Source organism: Harpia harpyja, chromosome 12, assembly GCF_026419915.1.
Source record: "Harpia harpyja isolate bHarHar1 chromosome 12, bHarHar1 primary haplotype, whole genome shotgun sequence".
NCBI lineage: Eukaryota > Metazoa > Chordata > Aves > Accipitriformes > Accipitridae > Harpia > Harpia harpyja.
In genome coordinates, this window is record NC_068951.1 from 9,066,740 (window position 1) to 9,087,580 (window position 20,841).

At 45.3% G+C, this 20,841-nt stretch overlaps 2 protein-coding genes across 4 annotated transcripts; both read right to left on the reverse strand.

Moving 5' to 3' along the window:
- Window positions 1-109: 109 nt before the first annotated feature.
- Window positions 110-13,002, reverse strand: DHX33 (DEAH-box helicase 33). The gene is made up of 12 exons (XM_052802868.1): window positions 12,808-13,002; window positions 10,768-10,928; window positions 9,823-10,050; window positions 8,845-9,015; window positions 7,743-7,928; window positions 6,918-7,029; window positions 6,370-6,529; window positions 5,854-5,942; window positions 5,132-5,259; window positions 4,351-4,554; window positions 3,490-3,576; window positions 110-2,729 (listed from the first exon to the last, which is right to left on the reverse strand). Exons 1-12 carry the CDS (start codon window positions 12,938-12,940, stop codon window positions 2,421-2,423), a joined length of 1,968 nt encoding a protein of 655 aa, XP_052658828.1. The 5' UTR covers window positions 12,941-13,002; the 3' UTR covers window positions 110-2,420.
- Window positions 13,003-14,603: 1,601 nt separating this feature from the next.
- On the reverse strand, window positions 14,604-20,816 carry DERL2 (derlin 2). 3 transcript variants are annotated; one of them, XM_052802877.1, is made up of 7 exons: window positions 20,432-20,758; window positions 19,789-19,854; window positions 19,435-19,508; window positions 18,892-18,985; window positions 18,206-18,401; window positions 17,548-17,638; window positions 14,604-15,539 (listed from the first exon to the last, which is right to left on the reverse strand). In XM_052802877.1, the coding sequence occupies exons 1-7, from the start codon at window positions 20,576-20,578 to the stop codon at window positions 15,434-15,436; spliced, it is 774 nt and encodes a 257-aa protein (XP_052658837.1). In that variant the 5' UTR covers window positions 20,579-20,758; the 3' UTR covers window positions 14,604-15,433. The 3 variants fall into 3 exon arrangements, 1 of the variants encoding a protein (XP_052658837.1); XR_008237389.1 differs by lacking the exon at window positions 14,604-15,539 and having other exon boundaries at window positions 17,975-18,401; window positions 20,432-20,797; XR_008237390.1 differs by lacking the exons at window positions 18,206-18,401; window positions 18,892-18,985; window positions 19,435-19,508 and having other exon boundaries at window positions 20,432-20,816.
- Window positions 20,817-20,841: the final 25 nt, after the last annotated feature.

Consider the following 20,841-nt stretch of genomic DNA (forward strand, 5'->3'; position numbering starts at 1 on the left):
AGACACTCCCGCAAGAACTGAAAATGCTGGGACTTGTCCCATAGGAATGTCCTGTGATCATGTCTTCCATCCACACTGCTTTCGTGTCTCACAAAAAAACACCCTGGACTTGGATTTTTGCCATCACTTCTTTATTTTGGGAAAAATATACAAATTACTTTGAAATAAACACCCATCCCCTCCCTCTTAACTTAAAAGTCTGTTTAAGACTGCCCAAACAAACTGTGCTTATGCTCCATTTTCCCCTACAGATGCAAAGTCTATAAAACCAAGAAACAGATACAGTGCTTCAACAATTCCCTGCAATTCATGTAAGTGAGAACAATTGAAATAGCTGCATACTCTTGAAATATCAATCCAAAACTGCAGCTGGTCATACATACAAAAATAGCAAGTCACAAGTCACCTCCCCCCCCCCTTTTTTTTTTCTTTTTTTCAAACCACTAAAGAACAATATTGCGAAGAGGCACAACAAAGGGATGTGTGTGCCTTTCCACTGCACCCCTGCAGACATTCAGTATCACCCTTCCTACGAACAGGCTGAGAGATGAGACCATTCCAGGTACACCAGGTACCTGCTTACACTCTTTGGGAGATGGCAATTTATTTGCAGATCAGCACAAGCGATGCTCCGGTTAACAGCAGAAAAAAGAACAAAGGAGGTATTTGCCCCAGTTTTCAAAGAGAAAACCAAGGTAAGCCAATACTGGAGCCCAAAGAAAAGGCATATTACAATGTGTTGTGTAACTGTTTTGCGTGTAACCAGAAAGGACAAATTATTACATGGCAAATGCAGCTTGTCCCCACAGATCACAAGCAAAGTCAGCAGCTTTCCCCAAGCAAATGGAGTGAATAAGGGCTTGCCAATAGTCAATATGACTGCATCCCTGAGCAGCCCTATTAATATGTTATAAGCTGTTTTTTAAAAAAAGTTGCTATTTAAAGGATACAAGGACAATCCCATCACAGCCCATGTAAACTAACCCCATTATATTACACAATGATACTGCATGTGCAGAACAGCTTCCTCTTCCACCCTTTCAGACACCTAACCAGCTTTAGTTCAACTTGTCCAAAAATCTGTATAAATTACACTATGTCAACAGACTCTGTTGAAACCGGAAATTACCTCTCCTAGAGAGGTTATTTTAGAAGTACTTAGGATATCATTTAAAAACATTTTTCCCCCCACCAACACACAGTGATAATGGAATAAATCCACTTTCCTTCACATTAAATTCCTGCACATTAAAGAACAAGTTTTCCCTTTAGAGTGGGACTAGTTTCTTAATTCCAGCATTTAAAAAGACGATTAGTTTGGTATTGCCACTTTTCTCCAACAGGAAAAAAAGAGATGGGTAGATGCCAAGGGAATATGGAAGAAAAAACCCAAATAATCGATATTAATGGTAGATCTGTGGTTCTTGACAATGTCAAGCTCCAAACTTCTAATGGAAAACCAAAGTATAACCGGCACAGGGTTGGTGGAGGCAGAATGGGGAAGAAGCACTGGTGTCAGAGCAGAAGACACAAACATTTGATGAATCAAGGATCTTTAAAGGAAGTCCAATCTCTAAACCACATCTTCACTCTCATTTTGCTAAGTCTCCCTCAAATTGGCGTGATTAGCTGTTGTGGCTGGTGTGCCAACTCCAAAGCTAGAAGTGCACAGACAAGAGTCAGAAAAGCCAGAAGTATTTGCTGAGGAACAACATGCCCTAACAGCAAAAGGGTGAACAAAGATGATGCCAAACATGCAGGCAGCTGGACAACCTCTCCAAGAAACCACTGCCAGCCCCTGAGGCTTAGACACAAGCAGTGAAGACCTTGTCCAAGCAGGCATTCCCACTACTGGCCTTCGTAAGGTCCCAAGTAAGACAGTGAACGTGACATGCAGGCAGAAAGATGTTTGATGAAGTAAAAGACAGTAGCACCTCCCTTCTAGAAATAGTAAAAAAAGGCATTTTTTTCCCTGTATGTAGACATTTAAAACTTTTTTCTCCTATTTCCCCAATAAAACCTGCTAAGGATAAAAGCACAATCGTCAAAAATACAAAATCTGCTCAGAAGAGCTCTTAGGATTTCATTTCCTATCTAAGCCTGTTAAACTTCAGTAAGTGTTAAAAACTGGAATCTGATACCAGCTCCCCTTCCCCCCCCAGTATAGGTTTATCACACACACATACACCAGCACACAGAGTACATACTATGTTCCCCTTTTTACAGATTAACTGTTAAACTGTTCTAAGCCACAGACACTTGTGAGGCCTGGCTCTCATGGAGAAGACACTTTCCTCTAAGGTTTTTACCCATTTTGCAAGACAAAGCTCTACTGCTCCCATACATTCATTACAAAACAAAAAAATAGTCTTTTAGGGTCAGCCTAAAAACCCTGAACCTGTTGGTCCCAGACCCACAGGTCAGTTCTTGGCTGTTCGGAGCTTCTTGCCGAAATAGTCAGGTGCTGCATCATACAGCCAGTCTGCATCCACCACGCACAGGTCCCGCATATAGCACTTGTTGGTGTGAAGCAGCCCGTTGTAAACCACGCAGGCTGGCTTGCAGTGGAAGAGCACGGAGGAGGGGTGGATGGCCACCGACTGGTGAGAGTCCACAGTTCTGTAGGTGCCGTCCGGCTGCAGCTCCGCGGCGTTCATGAAGAGGCTGTGAGCCAGGCAGCGGCGGATGTTTCCCGTGTCTGAGCGGGAGGACTGAATCGGTATCGATAGCTGTTCAGCAGCATGAGACACAAGAGTAAGCAAGCGTGTATATGCACCCTTGTGGGGAAACACAGCCCCATGGTAGTGGGCTTCTGAGATCAGGCAATATTGTGTCAGCAATCCTGCTAGCATGGGAAATATAAAAGGACCGGTAGGAATTCAGCTCAGGTAGATGTTAGGCTAATCCAGACTAATAGCAAACAAAAGATGAGCTGCAAAATGGATCGAGATTCTCCTGGGAGTGAGTTTCAGGCCAACTAGCATTCACAGCAGGACAGGGGTGCTGAATGGCTGCTCCCATGTCACATACAGACTGCAAGCAATTCAGCAGCAGCTCCCACGCTGCGCCTTATGCTCTGTGACTGGCAGGAACAGTGCTGATGTGAAAACTGCTGTTAAATTGAATGGCTGACTCTGTGAAGAAGCCAGCCAGCATGGGCTGCTGAGGCTGATACCACTCAGTGGCGCACATAGCACAGTCACATCTACACTAAAGCAGCGAAACCCCTTAGGAAAAACAATCCTCTAGCCGAGAAGTCTTCCCAGAGCTCCCCTTCCCTCTTCACATCTCCTCAACCCACTGAGCGCTGCAGCTCTGAGATTTTGGGGTGCAGCTGCAGAGTTAAGAATTTTACCTGACTATTCATGGGAGACTGAAAACAAAACCACATTCTTTCACTCCTGGGACTTGGAGCACAGCGAAATCAGTTTGGGGACAAACAAAAATACAAACAGGTGAAACAGAGAAATACAGTATGGCACAAGTTACCTTTACACAAATGTCCCTGAGCTGAGCTCTGACGTCTGACACAAGCATCATGTTCCTGCTGTTGACAAAGTTCTCTCTGCACCATTCCTGCAGCAGAGACACCAGGAGTTAGAAGGGCCTGTTTCTTCACCCAAGAAGCATGACAGTCTTCAGATACCATGAAAAGCAGAATCCTCCAAACACACCATCTTTCTCAGAGAAAAGGTGCTAACCCAATTCCTTGTCATATTTCTACCCCTGATTACTCCCCTCTGTCTACATTCCCTTCCACAGTGCTAAGAAACAGCAGGTTGTTCTCTTCCCACTCAGAATTGCTCTGCAAGGCCACCGAGTGCTGCAAAACAGCACTTGTTGTCCCACAGGTTGTGAAAACAAATCGCCTAAGAATGACAGATGCTGCAATGAATGGGGTACACTAGTCTACAGATCTACAAATGAAACTGAGGAGTTTATAGGGGAGGATAAATCAAAATCTGCTTGTAAATATGCTCAGTGTTTCTGCAATGAATCTTGCCAAAGAGCATGTCTAGGTATTTATCAGCAAGTCTCAACACTCTCCCACTCCCTCCTGTTTCCAGCTGGAACCAGTGAAGGAAGAGACCTGGCTCTGATTACAGAACTGGCCTCATGAAGCTTTGATAACCAGTTTTGCTACAGCTTTCTGAGGAACCTTCGGCATTTGAACAGCTTTCTCCAATTACTCAATTGTAAAGGATGAGTAACTCCTCTCTTCTCATTGCTTTGGAAGTATGCATATTGCATCAACCGTGAAGGATGCAGATGTCACTCTGCTGTATGCCAAAAAAGCTCCTCTCCACCATGAGCCCCCCAGAGAGCACTGGCATCCTCGGAGCATCCTACCTTGTTGCCACTGACATTTTTGAAGGCCCTGTACATGCTGAGCAGGGTAAGATGATCCCCCTCACTGGAGATGAATTTCTTCCTGACGGATTGCACTTCATCCCGCCGGGCAGGGGGATTGTAGAGGACACTGTCCACTGATAACAGCGACATGATGGTCAGGATCTCTTCTGTACAGTGGAATTTGGGGGACATGAGGATGGTCTGCAAATCACAGAACAAAACTGATTTTTGGTCGACCAAATCCATTCAGATGGGCAGACTTTTCTGCTCACTGGCAGCCCAGGAACTTTACCAAGCATTGTTCAGGACAATTTCATAAACATTTGGGCCTAGAGACAATGGTAAATCCTCCTATGGGCCCACCAAGCACCTTTAACAGCAACTGTCATGCTCTTTCCTGAAACTGGCCAGTTCATATACAGTACAAACATGGCAACTAAAATCAACTACAGCAGGAGGCACTTCATGAAACTGCTAAACAGTGCTACCAGCGATCCCAGAAATCACAAGGAAATTAGCCTTGTTTCAGCTTCAGAGGTGCCAGAGGAAATAAATTATCTTTTAAAAGATCTCCCTGAATTAAACAACAAATGACAAGCAAACCAGCGCACAGCTGCTGTAAATAAAGCTGTGCTTCATTAATGTATGGCAAATATACTAGTACAGCTGCAGTCACCCCAAATTCCAGACCTTGTTTAAGGAGTTTGAAAGAGAAATGACAATGTTACTAGGAAGAGTACATGAGATAAAAATTAGCTAATTTTTCTGTAGTTTTTACTTTAGAGAACTTTGGTTCCAGTGGAAAGGCTGCCATCTTCCTTCCCAGGGGGGTTAGGACAATATGATCTTTCTTTCGTTCCACAGCTCCCAGCAGGTCCAGCTCCTCAATTGCTGCTTGAATGGCATCTGTCAAAACAAGGATGTTCAGGCTGTGAGGCCTCCTGGCTGGCACTGGCAGGGATGTGAAGGATGAGCTGGTACCATTGACACCTCTTTCCCCTGGTCAGAGGGACAAGTACTTTCTGTTTAGAGAAATTAGTGCCCCAAACTGTGGTTTATCCCCCTCTATCCAGTAGAACAATCACCTTTTCCAATTTAAGCAGCAAAAACGGAGGCAAAACTAAAGCTGTCATCTCTAGCTTTGAGCAGAGGCTGTGTGAGATTCTCTATGACTTTCCTTGACAGTCAAGGCACACCTTCATGTTCTTTATGACTTAGAACTGCTCCCTGCTCTGTTTGGAAGCCAGACTCTCCAGCTCTCTGCCATAACCATAACCATGGCTGCTCTGATGAGACTGAGCACAAGCAATGAGAAGCAAATGAATCTGAGACTTCTGGACCACCAGCAGAAGATGCAGCAGTGAGAGGCTGCTCCTCTTTCACATACCTGACCTTCCATACTCCATCTTCTCTGGCTGGCCTGAAGACATTATTTTTAAGCAATTCCTCAGTGACTCATTTGTCATTTTTTTTTCCAAGGCTGCCTTTGTAACCACTTACCAGGAGATGGTTTGGACATGAAGTCAAAGGTGAGCACATTGGGAATTCTCAGGGCAAGAAGCTGAAGCATCACGCTGGCCAGGTTACACCTACATAGGCAGAAAAAATAACTGAGATTGTTCTCTTCTTTTTTTAATTTTTTTTTCTTTTCTTCTACTTGTCTATAAGCTGAGATAGAGTCCTCAGATCTGTGCTGCAACTTGACAGAGACTAGTCCAATGCTGGCTGGTGAAGCCTTACTTCCTAAACCAGCAAGGGTAAGAGGCAAGTCCAAGATTTGGAGGAAAGTCAAGAGAACTATTGCCCATGTGTTCGGAGACTCAGAGCCCAACTGTCCACCCTGAGCAAATGCTTCCTAATTTTTCTGTTTAGTCTCCACAGTTCATTTTTCTTAAAAGTCAATCAGTCAGACCCTAGATCCAGTTTTGCTGCTCAGTTCTTTACACAGCTCCATCCGTAACAGTACATAAAAAAGGTGTGGCAAGAAGTATGACGGTATCAGGGTGCTGTCCTCACCTCTGTATCTCAGGTATTGTCATTTTGTCAAACTTCTCAAACTCATCCTCTGTGTAGAGCCGGTAACAGATCCCACTGTCCTCTCGCCCTGCTCTCCCTGTGCGTTGCCAAGCCTGGGCCTTCGACACCCGCTGGACTGCCAACACTTCCAGACCAATTTCTATGTATGGAAAAGCATCACTTCAGTCAATGTCTGTGTAATGCACAGCTTTGAAAAACATGTAGGATTAACAACAAAAAAATCCCAGGGTCTGCCATCCAAATATTGCTCAGACTTTACTTGGTTTAGCACCCTGAAGCAAAGCTATCATGCACTGTGTCCTTGAAGAGAAGATTCATATTTGACAGATTTTTACCCCCACATGGCTGGTACTCAAAAAACCAAAAAAACAACCAAAACCCAACACCAAAACCCACACCTAAAACCTGGGATATTAATTTAGACAGTGCAGAGGGTGTTTTAAATGAGCTCTCAGTGGGGCTCATTGCCTCAAATAACTTCTACAAAACTGAAAACAATCTCTGCATTGCTCCTTAGAATTCCTCACCAGGGCTGTACTTCTTTGCTTTGACCATGCCTGTGTCCACAACGTATTTTATTCCCGCAATGGTGATGGAGGTTTCTGCAATGTTGGTGGAGAGGATCACTTTGCGACAGCCCTGGAAGGAAAAGCAAACAAAAGCCAGTCAAAAGCCAGCTTAGATTAGCTGCAACGAAGAAACACTGCTACTTTTGGCCAGCATGGGCCAAGCCAAATACCATTGCAGCATGTTATGACCACATGCCATGCTTGCTACACCAGCTCTCGTAAATTAAGATAATCTCTAGCTCCTAATCAGTTTCTAAAACATGTGCTTACACTTGCAACAAAATACACCACCCAGGACAGCTGTTATCAATATGTCTTTAAACCATTTTGGTTTCATTTCTGGCACAAGTACAAGATCTGAATTCTTATTTATCTGCTAAATAGGTACAAAAGTGCCTGAGGCCGTGCAATTTCCTTTTCTTACGGCCCTGCCAAATATGCCCAGGTTTTTAGCTTTCTTAGTATTTGGCCCATTGACTGCTGTAGCTTTTTTGTGATATGGACATAAAATTCCTATGAAATGGGGCAAGTTTCAAGTCCACTGCCCTTTTCACTCCCCCTAACCCTTCCTTCTTTTTATGATCCCAGATGACTTATTGTATGCATCTGTTAGCACCATTACAGATGCATTGTCTTATATCACACTGGAACCATTCAGCCTAAAGACAGCGGAGACTATCACTTACTATCAGTACATGCAGCTTTAACCCTTTAAATTCCACATGCTTCTTCCAAACACTCATGCAAGCAAACTCATCCTGTTTACCCATCACATTGCCTCACCTTGGGGGCAGCCTGAAAGACGCGGAGTTGTTGAGAGTAGGGCAAAGAAGCATAAAGAGGCATCACCATCATCTGTGGGCAGCCATCAGGGAGATGCTTGGCAATGTCTTGACATGTTTTGGTCATTGCTTCAATTTCTTCCTGACCAGTCAGAAACACCAGGATGTCCTGAGAAGAGGGTGCTTCCTGGAGCCAGAGGAAAAAGCAAGTGAGAAGTTAAGATGGTTTGGATAGGGAGAGAGAACCGAGATTGTAATGAGATGTTGTCCTGACAGCAAGTCAGCAAAGCAGGTAAGGAAGAAAGAAAAGACACACATGTGGTGCAAGGTATGCAACAGGCTGAAGTTCCCCATGGATTCACCAGAGGTGAAGAGTAAACTACATTTTGCAGGACTGAGTCTTAACAGGATGGAGGAGTTGCTTAAAGTCACATGTCTATTTCATAAATAACTGTCCAGGACATGCAAATGAGAGAGCCAGCAAGCACCCAGGTACAAGCCAGTAAACAGAGAACTCAGGTGAGAGGAACATTTAGGTATTAGGTATGAATTGACATCAGAGAGCTTTGCTTAGCAGTCTCCTTTCAACTCTAGCCTTGATGTAGAAGTCCCCAGATCCTAACAGCAGCAGCATCTTCAAAGCATTAAATGCAGTTTAATTAAATGACATAACCATCTGGCAGTTTTGCATTCAAACATTTAGTCACAAAATGCCTATAAGGTGTCATTTTAATAGATTTCTACTTGCTCTGCAGTTACACTTTGACAGTAAATTAGAATCATCTTCACGCTACTGTTAGCTTATGCCTGGATATTCCCCACGCGACCCAAGGCTCTTTACGGTTGACCACTTCCAATCTTTCCTTTCGCTTTTAGAATAACACTGGCATTTGTCAACCCCTCCCTTGAGCCAATCCAATTCACTAACCCAGCATGCTCCCTAACCATCCACTTTTCCCAGAGGATGCAGTGAGCACTTCAGGGACATCTCTGATCTGGCAGCAGCAAGCTCAAGCCATCTCTTCTGCCACAGCAACCTGTGAGCCCCCCTGATCAACAATCCATGGCCCCAGAGAGGCACAAACGTGATAAGATGGCCATACCTGGTGGATTTGGAAGACTGACACCAGTGCTGCTTGGAGGTAATCACTCTGAGGCTGTTTGGTGTAAAAGACCTGAATGGGATGCTGCCTGCCTTCTAAATAGAGAACAGGAGCTCCATTGAAGTACTGGGAGAACTGGTCAACATCCATCGTAGCTGACATGATGACCACCTTCAATATGAGCAGAAGATGAGTTAGCATGCAGTTTCTATCCAGCAGGACACTTACCAGTCTGGACTAGCCAAAAGTCAGCTTTCTGAGACTGAGATACGTGCTCAGAACAGCAAAAAGCACACAGCGTTTGGGACAAGAGAGTGATCTTTCCTTGTTAAAGCCATCAGCTTTGGTATCACACAAGCGTAATGTGTTGGTATGATAAAATGAGCAAAGATGTACTAAAATTCTTTTCTGACAAAAGAATTTGTTTTCTTAATAAAGAGAGCCGAGTACCCACGAAGCTAGGCTGTAGAATGGTCCGTTGAACAAGGCTGTGCTAGGACCCTACCAGTCCCCTACATGCCTCCCCCATCAAAACCAATGTGCTTCCACACACTTCGTTATGTACTCACATAAATTCATTACATGTCCACCCAACACACACGTGCAACCTCCTTCCCCAGTGTGAGCATGTCATAGAGCTGTCGTATCAGGGAGAGAGCTCCTGTATCCAGGGTGCTCTCAGCAACAGTACCAAAACTTCCCCCAACAATGCGTCTAGTCTGTAGCTCACACCCCAAAGACTCTTACGAAAAAAGGCAGCAAGGAGGTGACCAGATACCTTGTTCAGATGTGTCATATCAGGCCCACACATAGTAAGTTGGCCACCCTTAACTATTCAGATTTAAAGGGACTTTTTAGGAACAGAAAAATAGTCAAGGCTGAAATTTCAAACACTTCAACAAACCCCAGGAGATACTCATAGCACTCAGAGTCCAAGCCCCATCCCTTGCCCTTCGTTTCCATCCTAGATGCACATACTTTTAGTGGCAGTTTGCCCAGTTCCTTTCGTTTCTTTTGTGCAGCTTTCACCACTCCAAAGAGTACATCAGTATGGATTGTCCTCTCGTGGGCTTCATCCAGGATGACAACGCTGTACTTCCGCAGCATAGGGTCCCCAATAGCTTCGCGAAGCAGCATTCCATCTGTTAAAAACTTGATTCTCGTTTCATCAGATGTAAGATCGTCAAAGCGTACAGTATAGCCAACCTATGGAAGTGAACATTACAGAAAGTACAAGCACAAAGTTACTTGCATTTCTCGTTGCCATTGTACCACGAGGAAGGACTACAAAGCACTCTGGTCAATGCATCAGCCAGAGCCAACTAGAACTCCGAGGAGGCTCTGGAAAGCGTAACAGTGTATTTGCAGTCTGTGAGCAGTTAATCTTGCAAATCTAATAATCCACCCAAAGGATGCTCTCAACACTGTATCCCAATTGGCTTTTTCCCAACTAGAAGTTTATCACAAATGCTCCAAGTTTCCTTTCCTTCCTCCCCTGCTAGAAACTACTCCATGCTCTCCAAAGTTTTTATGTAGGGGGAAGCCTTTCTCCTCCACTTTTCTCCTGCAGATTCACAGATCTCCACAGATTCAGCATTCTGCTCTCCTTGACAGTGACTTTTGATACAGGGAGCAATGGAAAAGAGCACAACATTTTTGTTTTATTCATTAACGAGTATTTTTTCAAATGGAGGAACACAGACAATAATCAAGAAGTAAAATACCACAGAGAGTGTCAAACATGGCCCGCCCCAAGCCACAGAAGCAGGTAAACAGCCATTTTTTTCTATTCAGGCCTATTATTAAATGAAGAGTACCTATTACCCCTGTGGCTGTTTTTTATCTTACCCATTAAGCCCTGATACAGCCCCATCGACGCTGCAGTACTAAACCAAATCTCTAAAGACTCTGTAAAGCACCTACCAGTTTCCCCAGCTCTGTCTTCTTCTCGTCCGAGACTCTGGTAGCTAAGGCTATAGCTGCTACTCTGCGAGGTTGGGTCACAGCAATGATGCCTTGGCGGCCAATTCCCGCTTCGTAGAGGTACTGAGGGATCTGAGTGGTCTTCCCTGAGCCTGTTTCTCCTAAGGAACATCAAGGGAATAGTTTTTCCCTTTTATAGCAACTTCAAATGAAAGGTCCCAACCCATTTTTTTATGTTAACTTTTAACCATATTTCAGGATGGGGAGGCTGAAGACAGGAAGAGGTTCGACAGCTGGCCCAAAGTCACACCATAAAGCAGCGGCAGGCCAGACACAGACCTCAACGCCTTGCTCTAGTTGCTAGACCACTCCTCTACAAAACTCCTTTCACCCAGGTTCTCTCCAGCCACACTCTGGTTTAGAAACACATTCCAGTCTGTCTAGGTATGAAGCGTTTGGTGTGTAACACAGTCAACATAAGAAGATAACCATGCAGAGCAAGGAATAGACATCAGTTTGGTTTTATGCATATATTCACACTATGCACTAGGAAGTTTCAAAGTAAAGCTGTAAGCAAATTAAAGCTTTTGTCACAACAGCAAGTAGCGAGTTAAGGTTTGAGGCTCTCTTAGAGGAGCACTCAGGGCACCAACAAGCCAGCAAGTCCTTCTCTGCGCCTTCCAGAAATCAGAGATGGTCCTTTCAGGCTCAGGTGAATGTATTCTCTGTCCATACAGCAGTAGCACACAACATAACAAACACTGTCCCATTTCCCCCCAGGTGTATTTCCAACACAAACTCTGTGTAGACCCCTCTATCAAAGATGTGATACAGACAGCTACCATCAATACTTACCACGGCGTCAGCAGCAAAAAGTGTAACTTACTGGGCACACTATAACGTCGCACAAATCATAGTGCTTAGAGGCACTGCAAGTGAAACCGTCTGAAGTGCTATGTGCATGGAAAAGCAGAGAATGTTTTCAACATCACTGTCGTTTTCCTGCACATTTTATTACAGCTTAAAACACACCTGTGACTCAAATCAGATCCCCTTCGGCTTTCTACTGGCCTGTTACAAGAATTGCTCTACATGAAAGAGCGTGAGGCTCTGGAAAACCCTGCCCTGTACTCTCAATCCTTGCAAGACAGCAACAGCACAGAGCACACGGGGGAGTGAAGTGAGAACTGACAAGAGAAGGAGGAAGAAGCACGAAAAATTCAGAAGGATGGCCACCAAGCAGAGAAGAATTGGAAAGCCAAATTGTAAGCACTGCAGCTGCAGACTGGAAATCATGAGTGAGCTTTTTTACCTCACTCCACAGCTGCAAAATTCTAAGTGGTGTATTATACTGTATATTTAGCAAGCAATAACGACGATCTCAGGATTGTAGAGAGGAAAGGAGATAAATGCAGTCATGCCTATCAGCTACCACGACTGATTTTTTTTTGAAGTGTTCACTTATAGGAGTGAAATGCAAAGCATTTCTCATTTAATTTTAATAAACACTGAGTCTTTAGACTTCCAGGTGGGAAGCTGTACGTCTTCAGCTCCTGAAACTCAGACAAACAGCTTATTAGTTTGGCCTCAAAGGAAACCTAATAAAACAAGCGATCATCCCTGAAAATTTAGCTGAGGAGATACTTTTTCCAAAGAGTAGGGGTTTGCCATTTGGCTTTAAGTTGACTGAACTCCAGGCAGATGGCGAAACAGAGAGGAGAGAGAAATACTTTTGCCGTCTCCCTAAAAACCAAGTCACCAGCCGCCTCCACCAGTCGAAACTCACGAACGGCAACACTACTAATTTACCACGTCTCACGTTTACGCCCAAACCATTCCTTCTCACAGGCCGCGCCGCTCCCCGCCGCCCGCCTCCCCCGCGCTGAGCCCCGCTTCAGCGGGCGGCCGCGGCAAGGCTCCGCGGGCGGAGGCCGCGCCGAAGGGGAGCCCCGCTCGCCGAGGCCCCGGACCCGCCGGGCCGGGCTGTGGCGCTGAGGAAACCCGCTGCCCGCCGCCGCCGCCGCCCCCCCCGGCCCTCACCGATGAGGACGGCGCTGTCGAGGCCGCGGAGCTGGCTCAGCAGCGGCCCCCGCGCCTGGAAGATGGGCAGGCCGCGACGCTGCGAGCTGGCGGGCGGCGGCTGCCGGCGCGGCGCGGGGGAGCCGTGCGGCATGGCGGGGCGGGGGGCCCGCCCCGCCGCCTTGGGCCGCTTGGCCGGGGGCGCCTCGCCGCCGTGCCGCATCGCCCCGCCGACCGCCGACCGCCGCCGACCGCGTCGCCTGGGATACGGCTGCCGCCTCGCGAACCTCCGCGGCGTCATCGCGTCGCCCCGGCGTTCTCGCGCCGCCGCCACCGCCCCGCCCACGTGACTCGCCGGCCGGAGCGGGGCGCTATGGGAGATGTAGTCCCGCGGCCTGCCCCGGCGGCACGGGCACCTCGCCCAGCCCTCTCTCCCGGCAGGGGAGCCCGCAGAATAAGAAGGGCAGAGAGCCGGCTGGCAGGTAACAGCTCGGGGACCCGCGGCCTTCCCACGTACCATTCACCGGCACGGCCGATGACGCGCTCTCCCGCGAGGACTCTGGTACTTAAACACACTTCTTGGTGGGACGCGCTGCCAGAGAATGGTTTCGTGGTTAGGTGGTAACCTGCCAGTAATAGTCCATTTTGTCCTGGGGTGCAAGCAAGCAACACTTCAAGGTTAATCCCAGATACGGATACTGCGGCATTGCCCTGTAAAGAGGGGGGTACAATCTTAAATACCCCACCAGAGTGGAAGGAAGCGTGTGAGGAAAGCAGCTTTGGAAGAGCAAGGATGGACAAGCCGTCTTATCACAACACGACTTAGAACAGGAGATCGTCCTCCGGAAGGGGCACATCACCTCACCCGCTTCACACCGGGGATTCGCATTTACAGAAGGTTTTACCCCAGCCACAGGGCTGGCTGTCTTTTTGCTTCATCCCCACTCCCTAACTTCCCACCGGCAAACTACTAGGAGGCTCTTAAACACTGAACTAAAACAACAACAACAACAAAACCACCACAACACAAAACCCCAAGAAACAAAACCCAAAAAGGATTCCTGTCTCACAAGCTACCTTGAAGCAACATTGTCCAAAACATTTTTAGTACTCCTAGTGAGTAAGATTTAAAGTTGTTTTGGGAAAAAAAAAAAATCTCCCTTAAATTTTCATAACCTTTAACAGATAAAATGCAGATACAAATCGACTCACCGATTTTGTTTATCAGAATCTAATACAATGCTTGTGGACAAAGCATTTCCCCGTGAGATCCCAACACATTCACCTCCTGGACTACAAAACAAGTTAAAAACCTGTAGCCAGTTTTTAAGAACAGCAAAATCTGAGACTAATCAAGATGATCACATGTGTGTCAAGGGTGAGCCTATCCTCCCAAATTTCGGAGGAAGATGTAGTTTCAACAATATCCCTTTTTATCTATTACGATACAATCAATAAAGAGTTACCCAGTACAGTCCATAGCATCTTATGAATGACTGAACATGACGAGCTGAACTGTGCTCTGAATTCCTTATGTGGCTCCTCATACAGATATTTATAATCAACATAACTTCAAGCTAAAATCCCACTCAGTGTCACTGACCTGTTGGACACTCAGTGCTCCCACAACAAGCTTCATACACAGACCACGAATGGAACATCTTGAGCAGACAATCCTGTTTGCTAGCCATTCTGAGAAACACTAGTGGGAAAAGCTTGCATTAATGCCGTCTCTCCAGGGACTTGCTTTTTCCAACCTCTGCTTTTTCACCAGCTGCCTCAAGGCTAAAGAACTACACAAAGGATTAACAAAAAAAAAGGATCCACAAAACATTTTATTCAACTCATTGTCTGAGATATTTGAGCAGTTCTGACTCCAGACGAGTTTTCTTCCCTAGTGCTCCAAGTCATTTAACAACAGTTAGAATTGTGCATGTGTGGGGATGCATTCTGTAGAACTACCTATTTAAACAAACCAGTCAGACTCAAACCTGGTCATCTGAACACACAGTCTTTGGGGGAAAAGTCATCAAAACATAGTCTCAGCCTGCAAGCGTATTCACGCAGAGGCACATTCCAGAAACCCAACTGGCAAAGTGAAAAAAGTCTGCATTACGCTGCACATTGTACTTCTTACAATTCAAACAAGACTGGAGACAATAGCATCTCAGATTAAAAAACCTTTTGCCATTGAACTAGGGACTTACACATTCAACCATCTTGCAGCTGTTTTATCCAAGAATAAAAAAAATGAGTTAAAACCCAAAAAGTTGGTTTTGTCCCCTGTAAAGTTTCCCATATAGTTTCCTGTATCAAATAACTTGAAAAAAATGCTTTAGAAATCACTTTAAACAAGTACTCGCAGTCTTGTTAACTGAAGTTGACAGGAAATGGTTTCCAGTTTTAGGGTTTTGGCTCCACTGGATTAGTATTTTCATTACCAGCACAATAAATTCCCTGACTGGGAAAGACACTGGTAGCCTGGAAGTGTCCTGGATTAGACTGCCATTTCATAAAGTGCTTGTATTCAAAACCATAGAGCTGTCAAAAAGTGTCCTTTCTGCCATGGGGAATGAGAAAGTCCCCAGTATGGAACTTCATTCAGGTCAGTCTCTCCCAGTTGTCGCTGGGTTTTGGCACAGACACATTAGCCTCCAAGGCGCTGACCTTCTCCCCATGCAAATCCTCCTGGTCGTTCTTCTGGCAAGGGATTGTAATTAGGATCATCTTCCGGTGTATCAAATATTGCTTTCCTGGAAAACAGAAAAGATGGGGTTTTTTTTCCCTTTAGAATACATGTTTCACAATAAGACCAAGACTGCTCAAATTCTGCACATGTAACAGCATCCTCCCTCAGAAACAGCCTGCCAAAGCACTGGTGATTCATACTGAAGCCACACTTGCTCTCCAATTAGGAGCCATCTGGAAGAAGGTCTAGAATTATGTGCCTAAATCAACCAAGACTGACGAGATTCAGCTGAAAGTTAAAATTCCACCTCTAGTGTAAAGCAGAATTTCACACAGCTAGCATGTTCTCCCAGGACAAGGGAGCAAAATGTGAATGGGATATTGAAGAGCTCTTCACATCTTGAGACGGGGACAAAGCAAGAGTCAAATACAGGCAGTATTATCTCAATCTCACAGGCAGGATGCAGGCATTGACAAGCAGACTTGAAATCCACAGAAAAGTCTGCATTTGAGACAGCATTAGCGACTTAAGAGTTTCCGATTTATTACAAAAATCATGCTTAATCTCGTAGGTTATTTTGCCGCTCTCAAAACTAGTTTTAGAGGTTCTCTCTCTGTAGATTTGTTATCCAGAAACAAAAGTGTAGTACATTCTTTGAAATAAACAAGCAAAAAAGTCACAGGCTGCATACAAGCAATCATTATATCAAATACGTCTTAAAAGTAAAGTGTGTTTAACAAGACAGTTTCAGAATAGCTGAAGGGATTATTTCTCTTCACCCAGAGTGACAGGCCATTTCAGAGAAGTTTTCAGAACAGGAAAAAAGAAAATACCAGGGGTATTACAGGATTACAACTAACACATCAAAGAAAATTAAAGCATCTGGGAAAAAATCCACAATTCTAGACCCAGACAAGAATCATAAGCAGCCTTCCGAACACAGACATGTAAAAGGATTTTAACGGCAGCCTGAAGACAGGCTGACACTTTTTCCAGAGGAAGAGAGTTACTGAGACAGCACGCATTGCTCCAACAGCCTTAAGATTCCTCTTGCACTCAGCTGGGTGCATATACCCTCTGAAAATGGGAAATCTCAAATATACCCTTACTGCTCATGTGTCATTGGACTCTCAATTTCTCTAGAATTGCATTTATATGAAGGTAGCCCTCACCAGAAACAGTCTCCAGCTGCTAAGGCCAAGTTAGAATAGTGTAGGCCTACAAAAGTGACCAGCACAGCTGTCCTGGGACAGCCATTCCTGCAGCCATCACCTGGTACAATTACTTGCTGAAGACAAAGCCTATACTGAACAGAAATAAACTATCAGTGTAAGTGTACTTGTCCAATCAAACAGGTATGACCCATCAGTTAAACTAAGTAGGGGTCTGAATATGACATTTTAATTACTCCAGCTTCTGGAGGCTAGTTAAAAAAAAAAAAAAAAAAAAGACAATCAGTTCAGCTCTAGACAGTTCTAAGAGTCTCACGGAGCTCAACTTTCAATATATCAGCTGCCCTGTTGTTCAGGCAAGCTTCTTTCACCCAGGCTGCTGTACAGCATTACAGGTGATTACAGCCCTCTACGCAAGAGGGAACTGAGTAGTAGTAGCACCACTCAATAGTACAAACATTGAGGTCTTTTGCCAAAGTTGTGAAATAGAGAATGATTTACAGATAAAAAAAGATTCGACATATTTAACACCTCAGTCACTCTGTTCGTACACAGCAGGACTACTCTTACTCCTCACACCTCAATAAGAGACATGCATCTATGGTGCCACCAACAGGCAAAACTCAGCAAAGCCTAAAAAGTGTCACCAAAGAAATCAAGGGTTACAAAACCCCTTTAGCCCTTCTTCGCAAGAAGTTAGTTCCCACTTACACATCTGCTAAGACCTCCCCCCCTTCCTTGTTTGGCAACACATGAGTTAACTAAAAGAGCAAGTACGGACACACCACAATTCTGCCTCAAGCTGTCTAATTTACCAGAAGTTGATGCGACTGAATTTTAAACAGTTCTCCATGCAAGCACTTTTTCTACATCCGTTCCAAATCAGACACCAATACTTACAGGACAGATGGTGTTCTCAGAAGCCTTCCACCACCAGGCTGATTGGGAAAGACATCCTCTAAGAAAAAATATATATGCCCAACGGCAATGCCTAGTATATAAAGAAAAGTCAAACGGTGATTTTTCAATACTTCTCCTTTACAACCTCCAAATGCTTCACTAGAGTTTTCAGCAAAAAAACCCCCACCAAACCACCACACATTGATTCTTCCACAGAAAATACAGTAAGAGATACAGAAATACAAAAAAACAATGAAGTACCCTGACATCAGATGGAAAGCTTAACTTACACTACAAGACATTAATACAAGGAAAACTGCTTGTCATTATTGAACATACTGATGTTTTGGCTTTATTAGAGTTGACAAAAATAGTAATATAAGCTATTTTACTTCAATAGTCTGATGCTCACAATCAGATTACATACCTGGGCTGATTCCAACCAATAAAAAGCCAAAGCACCAGCTCTTTCCACCCTTGTTACAGTACAAAATATGCTACAGTGTTTAGAAATCAAGAAAAGCCTGGTATAAATATAGCACCATTATACCAGACTAACACCAAGTAAGAGGCATTTAACCGCTTGTTTTTTCCACATTTTTTGTTTCATGTAAAATATTCGCAGGAACAAATCCTTGTGGTTCTTGCAATTCCTTACCCAGGAGATCCACAATGATGGAGTTCCCCAAAAGCAGTGAAAAGCCCATCAATACCCAGGGTAGAAATGGGGCTTGAAAGATGAGAAGACCAAAAAAGTTCATACGGACATAGGGATTCCTGCGGCTCCATACATACACGAGCATTATTGTGAATGCCTGACCCAAGAAAACCAAGTTCACAAACAGGCCAAAAAGCTGTGATGAGTCGTTAAAGAAAACAGTTCACCAAGTATGTGTTGTGAGGTCAAGCATGAGAAGAATTTCACAGCTTAACCTGTAATCCTATGTCTTCCATACAACTGCTAACTCTACTTTCCCAGGTTCAAGTAAATCAAACCCACTGTCAGTCAAATTCAACACCTATAGCAGGATTCAGGGTACCTGCAGCATGAATAATCTCTTTAAAGTATAATTTACCATGAAACCACTGAAGCACCAGCATTTCACTTGGACAACCTGAGCATGATTACACACTTGAGCAGTCCCGTTTTATCTGATAATCTCATTTTCATAATCCTGTAAAGCAGCAAAAAGCCTGAAAGACCAGCCCAGTATTTAACAGCAATAGTCCTCGTACTACAACAAAATATATTATCAACTAAGAAGATAAAAGTAACATCACGGTTTCAGTTCTCATTCACATATTTTAGCTTTACTAAAGCTGTTTGGAATAAAAAAAGGATACAGTCATTAAAAGTCCTCCAAAAAGGAACATAAATACAAAATCTGCCGTCCGACCTCGAAAAGAGCCTTCTTCAAGCATTCGGCAGTAACGATATCTGAAGTCACAGGTCAGGAAAATTTGATTGCAAATGAGTTTAAAGAAAGATCCAAGTGGAAAAGGATTCAATTATACATGAGCTTAGATGTAAGTTTTGTATCAATTTACTTCATCAACCGCCTCTTTCTGGGTGCCTCAGCAGAAAGGTCAGACCCAGGAAGAAAAAGTTACTTGGAATTTTCTCCTGTATGTCAGAACCAACCTGAAGGATCAGGCTTGTACAACAAAGTCTTAACACCACAAAAATAAATGGCAAAGTTCTTGACAACTTCTGAAGGAAATCCCACTGATATCCATTCATGACATCAGTGAAGTCGGCATCGCTAAACTCCCAGGAACTTCACGTTGGAGCAGAACTGAACCTTTACCTATATGCACATATAGCAACGTGCCTGTACTCTGGAGGTCTGCTTTCCAAGGAAAGAAAACAAACTTGATGAAGGATACAAAAAGATCATGTTAAATAAAAAATTAAAGCCAACGGGTCCAAAGAATAAGTAGTTTGTGATTAACCTCCATACCTGGAAATAAGACAAATACAAGGACTTTAAACATGACAGCTTATTTTTATTGTCTAAATAGAAAAGCAAGTAACAACGTGACTGAAATCTCCTTTACAGTCAACAAATCTAAGACCTATGCTAAGATACAGTGATCAGCACTCTAGCTTCATTAGCTTTTTTAAAATATAACTTCAACATGAAAAGTCATAGTCATTTGTAACACTCGATTTTGAGAGGACAAGCACTTGCAAACTCAAGAGTTTACTTAAAAACTTCCCATACTTTAGAAAACACTTACTTGAAAGTGTTTAAATATTAATTCAGGGTTGAAATACAGCTGAAAGGGTGTGATTAGTTCTAATTGCTGGAAAAAAAAAGAGAACAGTTGATGGAATCAGTACACCAAGCAAAAGTTGTACGCACCCAAATAAGGAACCCCCTTCCTCTGTACCAAAAAGAGCCCAACAAGTTCTCAATCAGCATAACAGGCTTTCTAGCAAAAGCCAGCCGCGACAACCAATTCAGCCCCCCTCACGTTGTTACTATTTATCTGTGCTTTGCACCTTCCCAGGTTTCACGGCGGGCTGACAGCGGGAGCTCTGGAAGCGCTGCTTTTAGGGGACCCCTCCGCTTCCCGAGGGGAAGAGACCCGGCCCTGGGGGGGGGCGTCTGAGGGAACCCCTTCCACCCTTCCCAAGCGCACTCCTCTCCCCAGCCCACCTGCACGGCTCCCAGGAGCCTCAAACCCCCCCCCCGCCCCGTCCCGGGCACCCTCCGAGCAGCCTTCCCCTCCGCCGCCGGCTCTGTCAGGCTGCGGCCGGCCGGGGCCCCGCGGAGCCGGCCCCACCGCCCCCCACCCACGGAGCCGGGCCCTCAGGAGGGTCTGCGGAGGCGCGGGCCGGAGGGAGCGCGGCCGGCGGGGACGGGGCGGCCCCACTCACCACAGCGGCGGTGGTGAGGACGCAGGCGGTGGTGTAGGCCCGCGTAACGGGCGGCACCTGCAGGTACTCCTGCCGGAAGGTCTGGTACGCCATCTTAGCGCTTCCGCGCCGCTTCCGCTTCCGCCACGCCTCTGCGCCTGCGCGCATCGCCCGCCACCACCCCCTCCCCCGCCGCCAACCCCCGGCGGAACCAATCGGCGTCGGCAACGCCCGGGCGGTCGCGCTGCTCTCTCATTGGCCGAGCAGCGAGGGCGGCAGCTGGCTCCCCTCGCTTTCCCCGCCCCCGAGGGCTGGAGCGCTTGATGATTGGGTGTGCCTTTGTCCTCGCGGCCACTGATTGGCTGCTGGCGGGGCTGCCTTCCTGAGGGAGTTCGAACGAGGCGGGAAGCGGCGGAGGGAGCCATAGCAGC

Excerpts from the sequence above, each read along its gene's own strand:
- DHX33 (XM_052802868.1), bottom strand. The coding sequence starts at position 12,940 with ATGCCGCACGGCTCCCCCGCGCCGCGCCGGCAGCCGCCGCCCGCCAGC. Across the intron at positions 7,030-7,742 it reads TCTTTCAGGCTGCCCCCAAG|GGCTGTCGCAAAGTGATCCT; the intron begins GTGAGGCAATGT and ends TTTTCCTTCCAG. Across the intron at positions 5,943-6,369 it reads ACAATACCTGAGATACAGAG|GTGTAACCTGGCCAGCGTGA; the intron begins GTGAGGACAGCA and ends CTGCCTATGTAG.
- DERL2 (XM_052802877.1), bottom strand. The coding sequence starts at position 20,578 with ATGCGCGCAGGCGCAGAGGCGTGGCGGAAGCGGAAGCGGCGCGGAAGC. Across the intron at positions 19,509-19,788 it reads TAATATTTAAACACTTTCAA|GTATGGAGGTTAATCACAAA; the intron begins GTAAGTGTTTTC and ends TCTTATTTCCAG. Across the intron at positions 17,639-18,205 it reads CATCATTGTGGATCTCCTGG|GCATTGCCGTTGGGCATATA; the intron begins GTAAGGAATTGC and ends TTTATATACTAG.